The sequence below is a fragment of the Candoia aspera genome, chromosome 5, assembly GCF_035149785.1.
Source record: "Candoia aspera isolate rCanAsp1 chromosome 5, rCanAsp1.hap2, whole genome shotgun sequence".
Lineage (NCBI taxonomy): Eukaryota > Metazoa > Chordata > Lepidosauria > Squamata > Boidae > Candoia > Candoia aspera.
The window spans coordinates 15,322,799-15,341,907 of NC_086157.1; the positions used below are offsets into that span (position 1 = coordinate 15,322,799).

A 19,109-nucleotide genomic window follows, 5' to 3' on the forward strand; every position below is an offset into this window, starting at 1 on the left:
CAGCAGCTGCTCCAGAGGTAAGCAGAGGCGTACGAATCCCACAGCCGGGGCACGGAAGGACCAGGCACCAAATGCCCGACACCCCTTACCCCCCCCTCAGAGACGCACCAGGCAGAGAGACGGAGGAGAGGTCCAGAGGACAATGCAGCACCAAGCAGAGTCCACTTCCAGGAACCCGCCAGATGGGCTGCACCCCACCCTCCCACCCCAATGGCGAGACGACCGGAACGAAGGGGAGCAGGCAAGAGATGGCACCAACACCACCCGACGCCCAATGGAGGGAATCCCCACGTCAAGACCACGGAGTCCCGACTGCCCGAAGCACACCTAGATGCCCAGATGCGGCTTGGAGCCCACCAAGAGCAGCGATCAAGGACTTTGGTGTTAAGTTTGATGGGGACCCCACAAAACTCTCCTTTTTCCTCACCAACGCAAGGAACTATATGGAGGAATGGGGCCCCTACTTCCGAACAGAGAAAGGCAAGGTAAATGCCTTAGCAATTAAATTAAAAGGACGGGCCGCCGACTGGTATGTCCAGTTATGCCAGGCAGGCGCCCTGGAACTAGAGGACTGCAATGAATTCCTCTGGGCAGTGGAACTGCACTTCAGGGACCCCCTGGAAAGGGAGAGGGCGAAGAGAGCCCTGAAAACCCTCAAACAAGGACAGCGCTCCGTGGCAGATTATGCCATGGAGTTCCAAGCCCTGGCCGGTAAGGTCGAAGTATGGTCCCAGTCCACCCTCATTGAGCGGTTCAAGGAGGGTCTCAACCTGAATGTGCTCAGGTGGGCACTGTGCAGAAATAACCCCAACACTCTGGTGGAGTGGATCTGGCTGGCAGGAGAGGCAGAGGACGCCCAGGACACTTTCCTCCAAGCAAAAAGGGAAGCGCAGCAGGCAGAGGCGGCGAGAGGACCCCGCACAGCTGCAGGACCGGCGAAGTCGAGACCCCAACCTTGGAAGGAGGAAAGAGACCGACGGTTCACAAAGGGTCAGTGCCTCAGGTGCGGGAAGGAGGATCACAAGGCGGCGGCTTGCCCGAAAGCGAAGGCGAGGGACAGCTCGGGGAGGGCACCAATCAAGCCAACCCCAGCACCCAGGAAAATGCCAGTCGCGGCGGGTGAAACCGCGGCAAAGGACTTCCCCTACTGCACCAAAGACGAGGAAAGCGGCAACGACAAGCCGGCGGAAAACGCCAGCCACCTGCCCTAAGGAGCGCCAGAGGACAGGTGGAAGAAAACAAGAGGTGCGACGACTTCGGGGTGAGTGAAAATTGTCCCACCCTATATGTGAAAGTCACCCTAACCCACGGTGGGAAGACGGAAAAAGTTTGGGCACTAATTGACTCTGGCTGCTCGAAGTGCCTTATGCACCCGGACCTGGCGACCGCGCTAAACCTCCGCTGCTATCCACTTCAGAACCATATTGTTTTTACACAGTTGGATGGATCAGTGGCGGGGGGGGGGCGGTCACCCAATACACGGACAAAGTGGCGCTGCAGCTTAGCAGCCACAAGGAAAGACTGCCCTCCATCGTGGCACCAGTGGGCCAACCCCTAATCATCCTAGGGATCCCGTGGCTAGTGCAACACAACCCACGAATAAACTGGTCAACCAGGGAAATCACGTTTTCGGATGGGCGCTATCAAGCACCCACAGGGGATCGGGTTCCCCGTGCTGCAATGGGGAGGGCAGCGACTACCTCGATGCATCTGGAGGCAGCGAACCTGGAGGGTCTGCCAGCCAGATATGCAGAGTTTGCCGATGTGTTTGGCGAAAAGGAGGCTGACAAGCTCCCACCCCATAGAAAAACAGACTGCACCATAGAACTGGTCCCTGGCGCACCCCTACCAAAGCCAAAAATCTATGTGATGACCCAGAAGGAGCTGGCAGCATTAAGAGAGTTTGTCGATAAAAATTTAGCGCGGGGTTTTATTGAGCCTGCAAACTCACCAGTCGGAGCCCCCGTCCTCTTTCGGGAAAAGAAGGATGGGTCACTGAGGCTCTGTACCGACTACCGCGGGTTGAACGCCGCGTCCATCTCAAATAAATACCCCCTGCCCATAATAAAGGACATTCTTGCCCACCTGGCAAAGGGCAAGATATTCTCAAAACTGGACCTGAGGGAAGCATACTTCCGAATACGAATACGGGAGGGGGACGAATGGAAGACGGCCTTCAACTGCCTGCTGGGGTCTTTTCAATATAAAGTTTTACCATTTGGGTTGGCGGGGGCACCGGGAGTGTTTATGCAGTTAATTAATGAGGTCCTGCACGACCACTTATTTAAGGGGGTGCTTGTCTATCTCGACGACGTTTTAATATATTCAGAGACCGAAAAAGAGCACGAACGCCTAGTAAAGCAAGTGCTCAGGAAACTCCGCAAGGCAGAGCTATACGCCAAGCTCTCCAAGTGTGAGTTTCACAAGGACCAAATTGACTACCTGGGCTATAGAATCTCGGCAAGGGGGATCGAGATGGACCCAAGTAAGGTCCAAGCCATACTGGCGTGGGAGCACCCATGCACGAGGAGACAACTCCAAAGTTTCCTCGGTTTCACAAATTTCTACAGGGGTTTTATCCAGGGGCTGGCAGAAATTGTGCTACCTCTAACTGACCTACTCTGGACAAAGGGCCTGGGAGACACACGTAAATCAAGGAACCCGGGGGCGCTCCTGAACTGGACAGCTGATTGTCAAAGGGCTTTCGAACGCCTCAAAAGCCTCTTTACAGAGGAGCCAGTACTGCAACACCTCGATCCCACCAGACCCTTCGTTGTGCAAGTCGACGCGTCTGACTTCTCCATCGGAGCACTCCTGCTTCAGCGGGATTTTGACAATCAGCTGAAGCCCTGCTTTCCCACAAGTTCTCCGAAACGGAATGGAGATGGCACGTGTGGGAAAAGGAGGCGTTCGCAGTCAAGGCAGCCCTAGAGACATGGAGGCACCTCCTGGAAGGGGCCTCCTGCCCCTTCGAGGTCTGGACAGACCACAAAAACCTAGAGGCTCTCAGCACTCCAAAACGCCTCAGCCCAAAGCAAGTACGCTGGGCGCAATTCTTCAGCCGGTTTAACTTTAAATTAAAGTTCATACCAGGGAGGAAGAACTTCCTAGCAGATGCTCTTTCCCGACGGCCTCAGGATGCCAGCCAGGCATCGGACATTGTGGGTACTGTGTGGACCGACACACAGCTGGGCTGCCCTGCCATCACGCGCAGCCAAACAAGAACCCAACGCACCCCAGCACAAACACCCGCAACGGAGGGAGCCGCAGGTCAATTTCACCGAACTGGCAACAAAGGCTCGTTCAAGCCCTCGAGACAGATACATGGTTGCAAACCAACAAACACCATGTATCTGTTACGAATGGTCTAGCCTGGAGACAGAAGAACCTGTACGTGCCAGAGACATTGCGAGCGGAAGTTTTAAACCGCTCCCATGATGACAAAACGGCTGGGCACTTTGGGTTCGTCAAAACATTACATTTAATCAGGCGACAATTCTGGTGGCCTACCCTCAGAAAGGACGTTAAAGAATATGTCGCTGCTTGCCCCACATGTGCCATGTCAAAACGAAAGGTGGGGAAGCCCCAAGGACTGCTGCAGCAAGTAGCAAGCCCCTCCCGTCCCTGGGAGGAAATTTCCATGGACTTCATTGTAGACCTACCACCCAGCCAAAGGAAAACGGTCATCTGGGTGGTAAAAGACTATTTTTCCAAGCAGGCACACTTCATACCCTGCGCGTCCATCCCCTCCGCGCAACAGCTGTCACGCCTATTCCTTACCCACATCTATAAACTCCACGGTGCCCCCTCCTGTTTGGTGACTGATAGGGGCACACAATTTACATCTAGGTTCTGGAAAGAATTTTTAAAACTTATTGGGACCAAGCAGGCACTGTCCATGGCCTGGCACTCCCACACAGCTCAATCCCTTGGTTTGTTATTTGTGTATTCCTTTTCATTGTTACGATTATTCAGCTGGTTTCTTTTGTATGTCCAGTGTAACATCTTTTTCCATGTCATTCTTGTAGCCTGTCATTTTTAAATCCACTGTCAAATCAGTCTCAATCATGCCAGGTAATACTTGTTCCTCTTCCATAGTATCTTTTAAACACAGTCTATCTATAGAGGCAGACACTCTTAAAATTAATTTCTGGGTCCATTGTTCAAAAATATCCTTCAGTATGTTCAATGTTAAAATATTTTGCTTCATTCTGTATTAGTAATTTGTGTTTGAATGTTCTTCTCCTTTAATTATAATCTTTAGTTCCTTCTAGTTCCCTCTAGTGTCCAATTGTTAAAGTTGTATCTTATTATGTTTTTTTTAATTCAAAACAAAAACATTTTCCCATGGGAAGGATTCTTTATGATTTTATTTATTTATTTTTCAAATTTCTATCACCCAAAAAGGGGGAGATTAAAATTAATTCCAAAATCTTATTTTAAATTTATCTGGACCCTTAGTCTGTTTGTAACTTTCTAAAATCAATGTTTTAATCACCTTTTCCTGTTTATTTCAGAAAAAAAATTAAGTCCTTAAACTTGTATTTAAAACTTCTTTTGCTAAGGATTGAAGGCAACTCACCCAGTGCTGTAAAATGCATCGATCCAAAGGTTGCTAATAGCTGAAAAGCAGTTAACAAGCAATTTCTGAAAGTGATTAGAAAAGGAAGTATGTGAACCCAGTGTCCTTTTGAAGGTGCCGACTGTGGTTTGAGTAAGATGGCTATTCCCTCATTTCCCAGAGCTCTAACCCTGCTGGAGACTGCTGTCTTGCAGTCTACTTGCAGGGAGCAACTGTCTGGAGCACTTGTGAGCAATTTCAAGTCCTCTCCTGGTCCGGAGAGGAATTACAAAGAGCAGGTCTATTCCCCAGCACTTCATTCTGCCGTGGTCATTTGCCATTTCTTCCCCAGAAGTCCAATGTTTAGCAATGATTTCATAACAGTGTTTTTTTTTTTAAACCATGCATGCTTAATCCAGAAACCAAGCTCTGAGAAGATGTATTTGTCTGGATATGGTGTGGAGCTTGCGATAAAGAGTACAGAATATAAAGCGGTGGATGAATCGCAGGCTGAAGGTACATTTTTCTTTTGTGTGTGGTATAACTGGAGACGGTATTAGGACAAAATATGTCTCAGATTTTGGAGGCAGTAAACTTTTGCATAGCCTCATTGAAGATAATGGAAAATGCCTTATTGGGTCAGTAATTCATCTAGTATTTGTTTTCCTGACACACACTGTTGGTTGTTATTACATTTTGGGGGAGATGGCAAAAGTAGCCACGGGCACTGAGAATCAATATAGTAATGTATATCTGTAATTTTTTGTAGATGGAAACCTGTGTGAGCTGGAACGTACATCAATCACAGTCTTCTGTTTCTGTTTTCTATTTGGGATCCTGTCTATAATTTCTTTTTTCTTGTTTTGGGTAGGGAAAAAGTCATTTGTAACAATGTCTGCAAAGTGAATGTATTGTCATTTTTTAAATGTATATTTAGCTACAAGAAATGGAACAGAGGAAGAAGAGAATAAGGAAAGTGAAGTCCAAGGATTTCTCTTTGACACATTAATGTGAGTTGATTTCAGTCGTAATTCTGTATTTCACATTTGAATGAATGATACTTCAAAGGTTAAAAGAATTGTACTGAAAAATCAATTTATGAAATTATAAATGTGTTATAAAATAAATTTGAATTAATAATTGCAAATGTTTTGAGATATATAATTAACGGATATAACTTAAGCAGTTGCATAAGTGTTACGATCAATATATATATATAATAATTTTATTGATTTGCTTTTTTCCTTTTTTTTAAATTCTTTTTCCTTTTCTGTTTAATAAACATATTTTTTAAAAAGGATCGGAGAGCCAGTTTGGTGTACTGCTTAAGGCATCAGGGTAGAAACCGGGAGACCGGGAGTTCTAGTCCCACTTTAAGCACAAAGCTAGCTGGGTGACCTTGGGCCAGTCACTCTCTCTCAGCCCTAGGAAGCAGGCAATGGCAAACCACATCCGAAACCTTGCCAAGAAAATTTGTCCAGGCAGTTGTCAGGAGTCAAGACTGACTCAAAGGCACCCCCCCAATTAATAATAATAATAATAAATAGAGTTTCTCTTAATAGTAACATAAACATTGCAATTTTTATTTTTTATTGACTAAATTTAGACATCAACTCCCATCAGTCCTAGTCAATATGGAAGGAATTATGAGAATTGGCCAAAACGTTTGGAAGATCTAAGGTAGATTACTCATTTCTAAAGGAATGCTGCAGCCTTTATGGAAAGATATTTCTAACAGTAATACTGCAAGAAAACTAAAACTCATTTAAAAAGAGAAAAAAACCAAATGAGAATTTAAGCAAGAATTTAAGCAGCACCCAAATATTTTCATCTACTATATTTATAAAACCTACATTACTGACTACTGAGATCTCTTCATGGTGTAAAATAAAAAATTAAAATTAAGAACTTTGATACTAGAAACAGTCACAGAATTATAGTGTTGAAAGATCATCTAGTGCAACATCTAAGAGCGGTTAAGGCACCAGGCTAGAAACCAGGAGTCTGTGAGTTCTAGTCCCGCCTTAGGCATGAAAGCCGGCTGGGTGACCTTGGGCCAGTCACTCTCTCTCAGCCCAACTCACCTCACAGGGTTGTTGTGGGGAAAATAGGAGGAGGAAGGAATATTTGGTTTGTTCGCCATCTTGAGTTATTTATAAAAATAATAAAGGCGGGATAGAAAATAAAATAAAATAAATAAATCTTGCTCAGGAATTGAGATCCCTTCCAGCTCTGTGATTCTTTATCTGTAACATACTATACATAAATGCTCTTTAATGTTAACTTTGTTTATATTTTATAAACCAGGCAGAACTATCCTGATCTCAAAGACAATCTGAAGGAGTTGAGAAAATACCTGATTGAAAGCAGTGACGATACAGAGCCTTTGAAATTGTGGGAACTACAAGGTATTACTCATTATACTGGGTGTTCATCTTTGTGAAATGCTATGTGCCAGTAATAATATCCATGGTACAGCTGCAGACCTTGTCTATGTGCTCCTTTTTATATTTCTTTCTTGGAGAGGAAATTGCAGGAGGTATACAACTAAAATATTTTTATAAAGAATATAAATATTATTAGTTTCTCAAGAAGTAAAGAAGGAATGACCTTTCTGTTCAGCTGGACCTTGTCATGGTGCCAAGAGGAGGAAAGAAGAAAATATTTATGTAAATCTTCTGTGCCTGAAATCACTATAGCAAAAGTTATCTTTACTGTTGCTGTTAACAGGGCATGGGAGTAATCCATGAAGTGCTCTCTTTGTAAAATAAAAACTGTAATGCCACTTTAACAGCTATTTTGTCATATTCACAACATGTTGAGAATGAGGGAAATTGACCATGAAGCTTGCAGAAGATTAGGCTTTTTTCATAATAACATGACAGTTACACGGTATGTTGTCTTCCTCCTTGTCAACATTATTAGTCATCGTTTCTCATAACTTTTATATTACACATGCATTGGTTAGCAGAATGAAAATATGGAAGCAGTCTTTATTGAAGAAGCTAAGATTTATTGGCCTTAGTCCAACTGAAGTTAATCTAGTTAGGTAGCTAAATTTCATATAACTTAGGATAGAAAACCAGCCAGTGCTTCTGATCTGTGCTTTTACTTTGTTCCTGGGTTCCAGTTCAGACTGTAGCAAAGTATGATCTAAGTGTCTTTTTGTGATGCACTGCATTGAGTCATTTTTTTTCCTTTGGTTTAGTGCAAACCCAGAACATGACTTGAGATTGTATTTGACACAGCGAACCTTAACCATATTCAGAAATCATAGTCTGTCTGTTCACTTTACCTGTGGATTAGAGTGCATAAAACATGCTAAGTCCTACTATGCTTTCTTTGGGGTTGGTTTAAGGCTTAGTACAGTTTCTGAAGCAAGACAATTAAGGATTATTGAATACTGTATGACTAACTGCAATGTGTGAACACCAGCACTGTGCCCAAGGTCATCCAAAACAAGGTGTTTTGTTTTGTTTACAAAGTTTTTGAGTCGAATACTGAGGTTCTTTGGCAACGCTTTATTCTCTTGCAGATATTAGTTTACAAGCAGCCTCTCAAATTCTGTCTACCCCTGTTTACAATGCATTAAAAGTAATGAAAGACATCGCACAGAACTTCCCAGTAAAGGCCAGGTACAATTTATTTCTGTTATAGTCTTATGAATGTTTGGACTTTGTGCTTGTTTCTCATTATAATTGATTTTAATTTGCATGGAGATGATGTCTTTTGTTATCCCTTTTTTAAAAGCCTGAATGAAAATTGATAAAATTAAACAGATGAGAAAATCCAGCGTGTAACTATGAACATTTGGTTTTAAATGGCCTATTCATTGCAAATCTCCAGATTTAGGGAATATGACCTCAGGTTGCAATGATAGATTTTTGCAGCTTTCTGTTCCAAGAGATGCTACTTCATACATGCTTAGGCATCTGACAACATGTTGTGATATTTCCTCTGTTATCAGGCTTTGACATTATTATACCGAGCTTTTTACTGTATTTTATATGTTAAATGTATTTTTCAGATCTTATCCCATTTACCCTCACAGTGATCCCAACAGATGAACTAAAAGAATCAAATGCCTTTTTCTACTGTTCCAACAAATAATAGGCTATTGCTACTGCCTGCCATGCCTTGAATCCCAAATATCATTTTGTGCTCACTTGATTTTACAAGACCCAGCTGGCAATAGTTTATGAACTATTGCGGCAACTTTGTATAGGAACAAATTAATTAAATTAACCTGGCATGGGTCCAGGTGACCTGAGGGACCGTCTGATCCCCATCACATCGACCTGTTCCACCTGGTCATTCAGAGATGGCATGTTATTGTTTATATTCATATTTATTGTATTTAACAGCACTGAATTTTAAACTTTGTTTTTGTTGTAAGCTGCCCAGAGTCCCCCCTTTTGGGTGGAGATGGGCAATGATAAAATTTGATAAATAAATAAATAAACAAGGCAGCAGTGAGAATGTGTTCTTGGTATTAGGCATGACCAATAGTATGTGTAATACAGAAATTGAATAATTAACATTTAGAAATATTTTAATATAAATTGAGTAAACTTTCCATCAAAAGTCCTTTTTTCCCCTAAAAGTTTTTGAGGTACAGTATCATGACAATTTACTTGGAAGTCAGATTCACTGAGTTCAATTTAAGAATATTGGATTGTAACATAAGAATAATGTTTAGAAATCCTGTGCAAAAGAGAAAAACTTACACATGGCCATCAATTAGCAATTCTACTTTTGTTTTTTAAGACCTCAGAGGTACCCTGAGAGCCTCACCTTTGATGTATGTGAGGTCAGTAATCTCTTGCTCAATTGTGCTGATAAATTTATTTATTCCAAAAAAGCCACTTTGATATCTGCAGTGGTGTACCTAGCATATTTGACACCTGGAGCGGATCACTTTTAAAGACCCCATCCTTCATTGCTGATGGTGCAGTGGGTTGAGATATTAGACTAGAAGCCAGGAGGCTGTGAGTTCTAGTCTTGTCTTAGCCACGAATCTGGCTGGGTGACCCTCTCAGCCCTAGAAAGAAGATACTGGCCAGCCACTTCCAAGAAAGCAGGGAGTGGTCACCAGGAGTCAAAGCTGACTTGAAGGCACAACTGTTGTCCTCCATTGCTGCTATACTGCCACTGTCTGCCCAACCGCTGTTCAGCGTGCAGCAGTGACCTGATTGCACACCAGCTGCTAGCCTTTTTCCTTGAGCAGCACCCCACTTATTGCCTGCACCCTGGGCAGAGTGCTCACTATCTCCACCACCCACCTTGATAGGCCACTGGATATCTGTAATGGAATATCCTGGGCAGTAGAATGCTCTGATATTGTACCATCAGAAGTCTGGGAAAGAAAGTGAACAAGATGTGCAACACTCTGAGTTTTCATTCCAGTCATTGATTGGGTATAGAGAGCAGACGTTAAAATAAGAGATCAGGTATTAGATAACCAGTCATTAAAAGACCACGATGATCTATCCCTCCCCAATAATAAGAAACCTGCAAGCTCCCTGACCGTACCACCATTTATGAGGGACATTAGATTGCTTTTTCTCTGACCAAAATAAATGCATTTCCCTCCAATTGATTGGAGAGGGGAAAAACTACCCCAATATAGAGTATGTGTGTCCATGGAGATACAGTGTAGGTAGTATTCAGATAGGTCAGGAACTGAATTTATAAATTACTGAAGGATAAGTTTCCATGTATATCAAAGGAAGTTGCAAAATTTTGCTCAACTGCCATTTGTGCACAAGAGTATCTGTGGGAATATTCTGGATAATCTAATATGGTATGACCCTGACCCCAAATCTAATATTGTATAATCTTGTACCAATTTTATTTTTCATGCCCCTACAGTACATCTATTTTTTAAAAATCATTACTTTTTTCCCCTTTGTGTAACTGTGGTGTTTGTTTAAAGTTGATCTTTGATCATAAATAAAGTTGATAATCTTTAATGTTGTTAATCTTGTGTTGTAAATCCCATTTCTTCTGATAATATAATAAGATTTAAACAATAAACATTCAGTTTGGATGTAGTAGCAAATTGCCATTAAATTCAACTAGGAAGTTGGTATTTCTACTCTCATGAGGGTAGTGTATGGAGGAGGGGAGAGAGGAGCATGTGAGCCCAAGGCTGATCAAGATTCATCCATGTAGCTCTATAACTATAGTTTAGTGTTGCATCCACACTGGGCCATGAAGTACTTTATTGATGAGTAAATATTTAAACACAGAACAATTACTATACTTAGCAATTTCTGCACATTTTTTTCTCCAGATCCTTGACTAGAGTGTTAGTAAACCAGCAAATGAGAAAAGAAATAGAGGAAAATCAAAAGGTTGGTTCTTACCCTTTTTAAAATATGAAATGAAACAATTTACTGTTTACTACTAGGAGGTATTTGCCTTCATACACCTTGAAAAAAATGGAAGAATTTCAACATGTTCATTTTTTAGAAAAAAATTAAACTTGCTATTAAATTACCGCTCATTTTATCTCATCTCATCCTTCTGCCTGGATAATGTATACTTCTATTTGCCAAGCTGTTGGACAACCACATTTCCCCCTAAAGAGAGTGCTAAAGATCAGACCATTAATGTTCCAGGGATGCCTTCAGGGGCTGAGCTTTAGCTCTAAGCTGAGCAGCTTTAATTGACCTCTGAAGCTGAACATAAATCGGTGCAGCACATACCATTTTGTTCGCACTGGGGAATTTATGCAGTGGTCTTTTTTGAAGATGTAAGAAGCTTTGGCTCCTAATGAATAGTTCTTCTGAGTTTTCTGTTTTTTCAGTACTGTATGTTTCAATGGTATTGACCACTACCTCTCATCAGTGTCCCTTTATGAGTATATTTAAATAATATTCTGATATTTGTGATAGCTGTTACCTTTTCTTATATGGTCTCAATTCTTTGGGTAGCCTTCTTCAGCCTAGCATTCTCCAAATCTCCTGCAATATTATCGGAAACCAGAGCATGCATTGTTTGGAGATGATGGTGTCGGAGAACATTCCTGAGAATGCCATGGACAGCCAAGAAAACAAACCGATGGATCATTGAACAAATCAACCCAGAGTTCTCACTCAAGGCGCAAATGACCAGGCTCAAATTATCCTATATTCAGACACATTGATTTAAAATTCAATGTATCTGAAGGGCACTATGTTTAGAAAACCTAACATAGGAGGTAAAATATTTGGTCTCCATTTTGGTTTTTCCCTGTCATTCAGGTCTGTTTATTTAAATTTTCTGGTACCTGAGGGTCTAGACATATAATGTTGGTATTCAGCTATAGTAGGACTCCAAAGCTCCTTATCCATATATATGTTCTAGAAATTCCTTACTTGCTTTGATACAGCTGTCTCCAGCCTGGAGATGTCCTAGCTTGCTGCTTTCTGGCCTTCATGATGCTCAAAATCAGCTGGATGAAGCCATTGCTTTTTGCCTCTTGTCAAATCCAACTAGATGTGCATGTTTCTTTGACCCTTTCCCTTGAATCTTGCCTATCATTATAAAATGAACAGGAACAATTCTAAAGTTGCACGTACCATAATCTTTTACACATGCCTTTTTCAATTTCTGATATTTAGGTGGTTGATCTAGATTAAATACAGGGGGAAAAAATCTAGATTTTTTCCTTGAATTGTGATTGATTGATTGATTATGCACCAACAAGTCTTTTTTGACTCTTAGCGATCACAAAGATAGATTTTCTCCAAGGTGATCTGTCCTTAACCTGTTCTTTCAAGTCTCCCAACAGTGCACTCATCGCCACTGTAACTGAGTCCATCCACCTTGCTGCTGGTCGTCCTCTTCTTCTCTTTCCTTCTACCTTTCCCAGCATTAGAGCCTTCTCCAGAGAGAATGTGTCTGAAATAGGATAATTTGAGCCTGGTCATTTGTGCCTTGAGTGAGAACTCTGGGTTGATTTGTTCAGTGATCCATCGGTTTGTTTTCTTGGCTGTCCATGGTATTCTCAGGAATCTTCTCCAACACCAAAGTTCAAAAGCATCAATACTCTTCCTATCCCGCTTCTTCAAAGTCCAACTTTCGCTTCCATAGAGTGTCACAGGGAATACCAAGGCTTGCATGATTCTGATGTAGGTATAGACACATCACAGCATTCGAATATCTTTTCCAAGGCCTTCATGGCTGCTCTACTGAGTGCTAGTCTGCAGTGTATTTCTTGTATCTGCTTGTTCCTTTACTGTTGAGTGAATCATAATAGGCTTTTTTTAAAGTGAATTCGTATTTTAAGGTTTGGAGTATTTTTGTCAATCTTGCTGCAAGTCACCCATTTTTATTAGACTATAGCAGTTGTATAAATGTATTGAAAATATCATCCAGTAACAGTAGTTAAATAGTTCCTAAAATAGATGTGAATGCACTTTGATGTGAAATCTTTCATGAAAAAGTGTTTTACTTAGTCTTCTCTCAACTATTACATCTAAACTGTTTCACACATTACATCAAAACAACAAATGCATATTTTTTATATTTGAACTCCCTCTTTTGAACCTGCCACCTGATGGGGTTAAAAACATTACATAGTTTTAGGAGAAACACTAAAATGAAATGTAAATTATGTCAATATAGATAATGACCTTTAGGATAAATCTGAATGTTAATTTATATCTGTGTTTGGTGTAATGGTTTAAGGCACCAGGCTAGAAACTGGGAGACTGTGAGTTCTAGTCCTGCCTTAGACACAAAGCCAGCTGGATGACCTTGGGCCAGTCACTCTCAGACGTAGGAAGCAGGCAATGGCAAACCACTTCTGAAAAACCTTGCCAAGAAAACTGCAGGGACTAGTCCAGGCAGTCTCCAGGAGTCAAAAACTGACTTGAAGGCACAAATAAATAAATAAAATCTAGTCACTTTCAGCAACATTGTCTCCAAGTACCACATGAAAAGATGCTTTGAGTACATGTGAACACAGTGGTATAAAAAAGCAATTTCCTTCCCTTCTCTCTCCCTCTCTCTCGAATATAAATTAGGCAGCTATTCAGATATCAGTGGTTCCTCAGAATAAATTGTCACACACATTTTTGAGCCACACAGCAGGAGAGGCCTGATTCCAGCTGTGCAGAACTGAAAGATTTTCCTCTAAGATAATGAAAGTAGAATAGAAAATGCAGCATCGGAAAGAGTTTTAAAGCTATTAAAGTGTATAGTGATTAGATGCTGTCAGAATAGAATTCAAGAGTAAATAGCTGTGATGTGAACGATTGTAAATGTTCAAACTAAAATAATATTTCAGATTATGGCCCAGCTAAAGAAGACTTCCTTTTGTTTTTATTCTGGGCTTGTTGGATAACCTGTTTTAAACAAACAACTGTGTAGTTCTAGTACTGTTTAGCTTTTGCACTTGATGATATGAAGGGGTGGCCTCATTAGATTATTTCTCCCAATATTTTATCATGGCCATACTTCGTGGTGTGGACCGCACTCAAATTTTAGTGATGGAGAATGGATGGTGGGAAAAAAGGATGTACCCTGGGTAGTCACTATGTACAAATTTGAACAGGGGTCTAAAACCAAAATCCCATGATCAGATTCAATATAATATATAATATAGAACTGTTATTTCAATTTATGTATCCCAGCTTTCTGCGCAGCACACAGAGAACCTAATAGTGATAATGCAGGTATGATAAAAGCCACATCCATTAGGACAAAATATACCATTGTTAAGGATCTAAAGCAATTTACTCTAGCTTAGTTCTTATCTCCAACTAGCATAACTATCAGCAGAGGTTGTGAGCATAGTGGAGGCTTGGGTGGAGAGCACTATAGAAAGATTGATAATAGAAAAAAGCCGATAGTTGGATAATATGGAAGTACTTGATCTGGAAGAAATATAATGTGAAAGCCCAGCCAGCTTTTTCTACACATTTATTACAATTGCTTATATCCTATCTTTCACAATATAGATCATTCACATACAACTTTATAAAGAATTGAAACTGTCATAATTACTTATTTGTTACTATAACAAATACATTTCTTACGACTGAAGCCTTTTAAAAAAAATAAATCAAAACTGAGAATATTTCCTAATACGCCATGTAACAAATTTTATTTGCTATGAGAAAGTAAAACAATGTCATATTTGCCGAGGGCTGGTCTTCCCATACAGTAAGATGGAGGGATCTCCTTCAGACTGAATCATGGTGGGATAGAAGGGGGGCATAGTCAGCCTTTCTAATCTGCTGCTCCCTGGATATGTGCTGCTGTGAATGCTTGGAGTTGTAAACAAATGCATCTAGAAGGCTTTGGGTTGGAGAAGGTTGGAATAGATGAAACCAGAATTGCAGCAAGACTTTTAAAACTCTTGTATTTAAGAAAGGAGATACTGTAATTTGCTCAGATAATTAGAATGCTGAACATGAATTTGTGGACTATAATTTGTCAAACCAGTTTAAAGCCTCTCTGGTGGGAACTGTGAATATGTAAATATCATTCAACCTTTTTAAAATATCATTAAGGAATACTTAGCATCAGATTTATTTTGCAGAAATTAGGAGGTACTCCTTATCTAGAAAAATACTGTTAAGTAGGATGTTAAAATTTATTCATCTCAGATTAATACAGAATTGCTCTCATTTGAAGTATGTTGATGTCCCAAAGATTTGCTTGTTTGTTTGTATTTTAAAAATGGTTAGTTAAGTCATGGTAAACCTAACCTTCCCTTTCCTTTCCAGCATCTGCGTGAATCTCTTGAACTTCAGCCTGGTGAAGCACGTTTATTTTTAAATGGCCTTCCAATAGATTTGGATCTTCGTGATCCATTTAGGTAAAGTATTCTGCAGCTTGCTTACCATCCAAAACACCCAGACATCTGTACTTAACTACCCTTTACTCAAGAGGAATGTTAATGTCTCATTCAGTGATGAGTAGTTCAGAAAGGAATCAACAAATTGTTGGTGAATGCTTTTAACTAATTTATTACATCTCCCCCTTTAGTTTCTAAAACAGTAATTGTTCAAATCAATAAGTGTAAGATGACAGTCCTTCAACTAAAGAAATGGTATCCAGTATGTGAAACTCCTTACCATCTACAATAGATGTGTATATTAGTAAAACCCACTTCCTTCTGGTGACCTCTAGATATGCTTTGGACATCCAACTCCCCAAATTTGGTCTTGCTGAATTGGAATTACAGTCCCAGCATAACCGGAGGATACAATATTGGGAAAGCTGTACTAGTTTGTGGTCTTTTTTGTCCCTTTAAAGTTGCTGTATAGGTATTCCTTGGTTAATGACCACGCATTCAGTGACCATTTGAAGTTGCGACAGCACTGAATGAGTGGTACTTACAACTGGTCCTTGAAGTTCTAGCCATCACAGCATCCCCACAGTCACATGAACACCCTTTGCGACCTTCTCTGCTGGCTTCCCACAGGCAAAGTCAATGGGAAAACCAGCAGGGAAAGTTGCAAGTCATTTTAGTAAATCAGTCCTGCTGCTTTTTCTCCTGAGGAGTCTGCTACAAAGTATGAGATCCCTGTAGTGCCCGCCCACAGCATCCCCTGCCCGACTCCATAGCGCACGCATGCCCAGCCACGCTTGCACAGCAATGCAGCACCCCTTCCCCCACTCAGCCATACTCATGCGGTGCTGCAGCATCCCTTCTCCTGCCTGCTGGCACTTGTGTGGCACCACAGCACCAAACCTAAGTGAAGGAATACTTCTTCCCATATACAGTATACCTGTACCTAATTTGTTCTGGAGAGAGCCTCCCATTCTGAGTTATGGTGGATTGGTACCCAGGAGCAGGCCTTCCCAGTGGTGGTCCTCCTGACTTTGGAATCCCCTGTGCACCTGGCATAGTCTTTTCTGCATCAAGCAAAAACATTTCATTCTCCTAGGCCCTTTAATAATAATGCTGCTCTGATTATTAACTTTTATTGCTACTTTTTCTTCTGTGATGGTTATTTTATTCCTTACGATGCCTTGTTAAGACCCCACCTGGCTAGTAACCAGGTATCAGCGGTGAGGGGTGGGGGCAGCTGAAGCAGGGCAGCAACCAGCAGATGGAAGATGTTTATATTCTCTAGAAGCGTTGCCTAGGATCAAGTGGTGGATCAGATCCTCTCTCTGCATAAGATGCAGGACTCTCATACCATGAAGGTCCTTCATGCTTCAAGAGATGTAGTGGTATGGTAAAACCTCCTTGGAAGGTCTTGGGTTTTCTAGGCCAGCCTCAAAATCTGGCTCTTTTTCAGAATAGGAATCCACTACAGTACTCTCCCACTACACAAATTGGTATCTCTTGATCTTCAGTGATGGGACTTTTCCTTCTGTTCATACTAGTTTTCTTGTCTCCTTTTATTTTTTTCTCAACCCTCAGTCTGCACTTACTGTATCTTCCCATCTTCAAAGAATTGTTTCTCAATCCATTTCTGCATGCTTTGTTCCTAGCCTCCTTACCTCTGAACACCTTTTGCCTTGGTTCTTTATTCGTAGGTCCTCTTCACCCTCCTGTGTTCAATTCTTCCTCACAGAAGGCTCACTCTTCAGTTCCCTGAGCAACTGCCAACACACCACCATAGTCACAGTTAGAGACTTCACCAGCAGAACCACAATTGCACTATAAATACCTTGCAAACAAAATGTGATGAGAATACTGTATGTGCCAGGAATGCCTTTCACTGATTTTTCCTTGTTTGGCTTTTATTCTTTGGATTATTCTGTACAGCATTCTACATAAAATATCTTTGTCTAAAGCATTTTAGAAACTCTGAAGATAGAAGGGAAAGCAATGCATGTTCTTCACTCCCTTGGAATTAAAGGAGATCTTCCAAGTAAATTCATGAGATTAGCTGCCCGGTCTCAGGATGCATCTTATGCATTAGACATTCGTCACTCCTCAATTGTAGTAAGTAATATTTTTTATGCATATGAATCTTTAAGGTGTCACAAGATTCTCTGTTTCAGTTGCAATGAATAAATACTACTATTCCTCTGGCAACAGCCTTATTTAATTTTGAATATTTGGACTTTTTACACAGCAATGCTAAGAAGCAAAATGGCATGTCTTCTGCCGTTTCCATAGCCCTGGAGGCTTGAGCTGATTGACAGAAATTGAGGAGAAAGTAGTTTTTATTTTTTTCTTTATTGAGTTATTTTTAAAAACAACAATAAACTATGGTTTATAAACCCCAGTGACTAGATACATACAAGACACCAAGCCAAAACAAATAAACTACTTATGAGGTACGTAGGTGTAAAGGCAGCCTAAGTAATAGACTCAATAAAAATTACCAGAATCACATGGAAGCTGAGGTGAATGGCTCTCACATGGCAGGAAAAAATTAATGATTCCACTCTGCATACCTACCCAGAACTTAGCAGCGGCACTACCCCGTAGATGCTCAGAGAATTGCACCCTAAATGATCCAGCTCTTTTTCCATTGTGTTAGCGTCTCTACAACTGTGGTCAAAATATACTTGCAGCTTGTTTTTCCCTGCATAACTGTACCTTAAATATTCTCCCAATTATAGCCATAGAATTAGTTTCCGAAGTGGTTTCCACATACCTAGGTCAACAGCAAAGCCCATAATAAGTTAAAATTATAACATGTTGACTATTAGTTTATTAAAATGGAACTTCTGAGAACATTGTGTTTGACAAGGTTTAATTCTGATGATAGCTTCACTAAGTGTCCCATTACTGTTGTATTGTTTTAGTGGGTCAATAACATAGAAACGGATCCTATGTATAACAAGTGGCCTTCAAGTTTTCAGGAACTTCTCAGGCCAGCATATGCAGGAATGATGCGACAGATTAGACGGAATTTGTATAATATGGTAAGTGTGGAGTGTGGGTGTGTGCGAAGTGAGTTATTGGGAAAATAATTTGTGCTTTCTTTTAAACACTCTAATTAGGGATATATTAACCTTACACCTTTATATATGGAAGACACAGAAAGCCCATTCTTAGCACACTTTGTACAGCAGTTCACTTACCCTTATATCACAGTTATGAGCGTATCACTGAACTGATTGCAAAGTATACCCAGCAATGTACTCATGATGATACTAACATGAGCACAGGCAAACCTCAACAGCATTTTCCTACTGCATTTAGCAACGGTTGTTTCACCATGATATATGGAATAAATCACAATTTGCGAGCTTCACACAGCATGCTAAACTGTTTATGAGCCACAGTGACTGTGCTCCAGTAAACAGACAACATAATGCTGTAGCATATTGTGTGAACTTTGCCTTTACATCTGACTGGAATATGTATTTGACTTTGCATACCATTGACTACCAAGGTCTCTCAGCAAGTTGTTTTTTCAGAGAGTGGAACACAACAAGTCTACTTCTGCAGTACAAGATAGCCTGCTGGTGTCAATTCTAAGCAAATCTAATGACTATATTAAAACTAATGTATCTTAGTGGCATATCATTTATTTAATTTAGTGTTATAAACTTATATTCAAGCATCATTTTCACCATTTTCAGTTATTCTACCAGCACTCATTTGAGAGAACCAGCATGTGGTAGCATGCCAAGTAGG

The 19,109-nt window shown here is 40.9% G+C and overlaps 1 protein-coding gene across 1 annotated transcript in view; it reads left to right on the forward strand.

Annotated features, from left to right (window-relative positions):
* Positions 1-19,109, forward strand: part of UGGT2 (UDP-glucose glycoprotein glucosyltransferase 2) — a 78,426-nt gene that overhangs the window by 18,510 nt on the left and 40,807 nt on the right. Inside the window, exons 6-13 of the mRNA XM_063304651.1 lie at positions 4,981-5,077; positions 5,499-5,571; positions 6,869-6,969; positions 8,097-8,196; positions 10,857-10,917; positions 15,283-15,374; positions 17,309-17,459; positions 18,272-18,391. Of these exons, the coding sequence (XP_063160721.1) occupies positions 4,981-5,077; positions 5,499-5,571; positions 6,869-6,969; positions 8,097-8,196; positions 10,857-10,917; positions 15,283-15,374; positions 17,309-17,459; positions 18,272-18,391 (795 nt within the window). The remainder of the gene's footprint in view (positions 1-4,980; positions 5,078-5,498; positions 5,572-6,868; positions 6,970-8,096; positions 8,197-10,856; positions 10,918-15,282; positions 15,375-17,308; positions 17,460-18,271; positions 18,392-19,109) is intronic.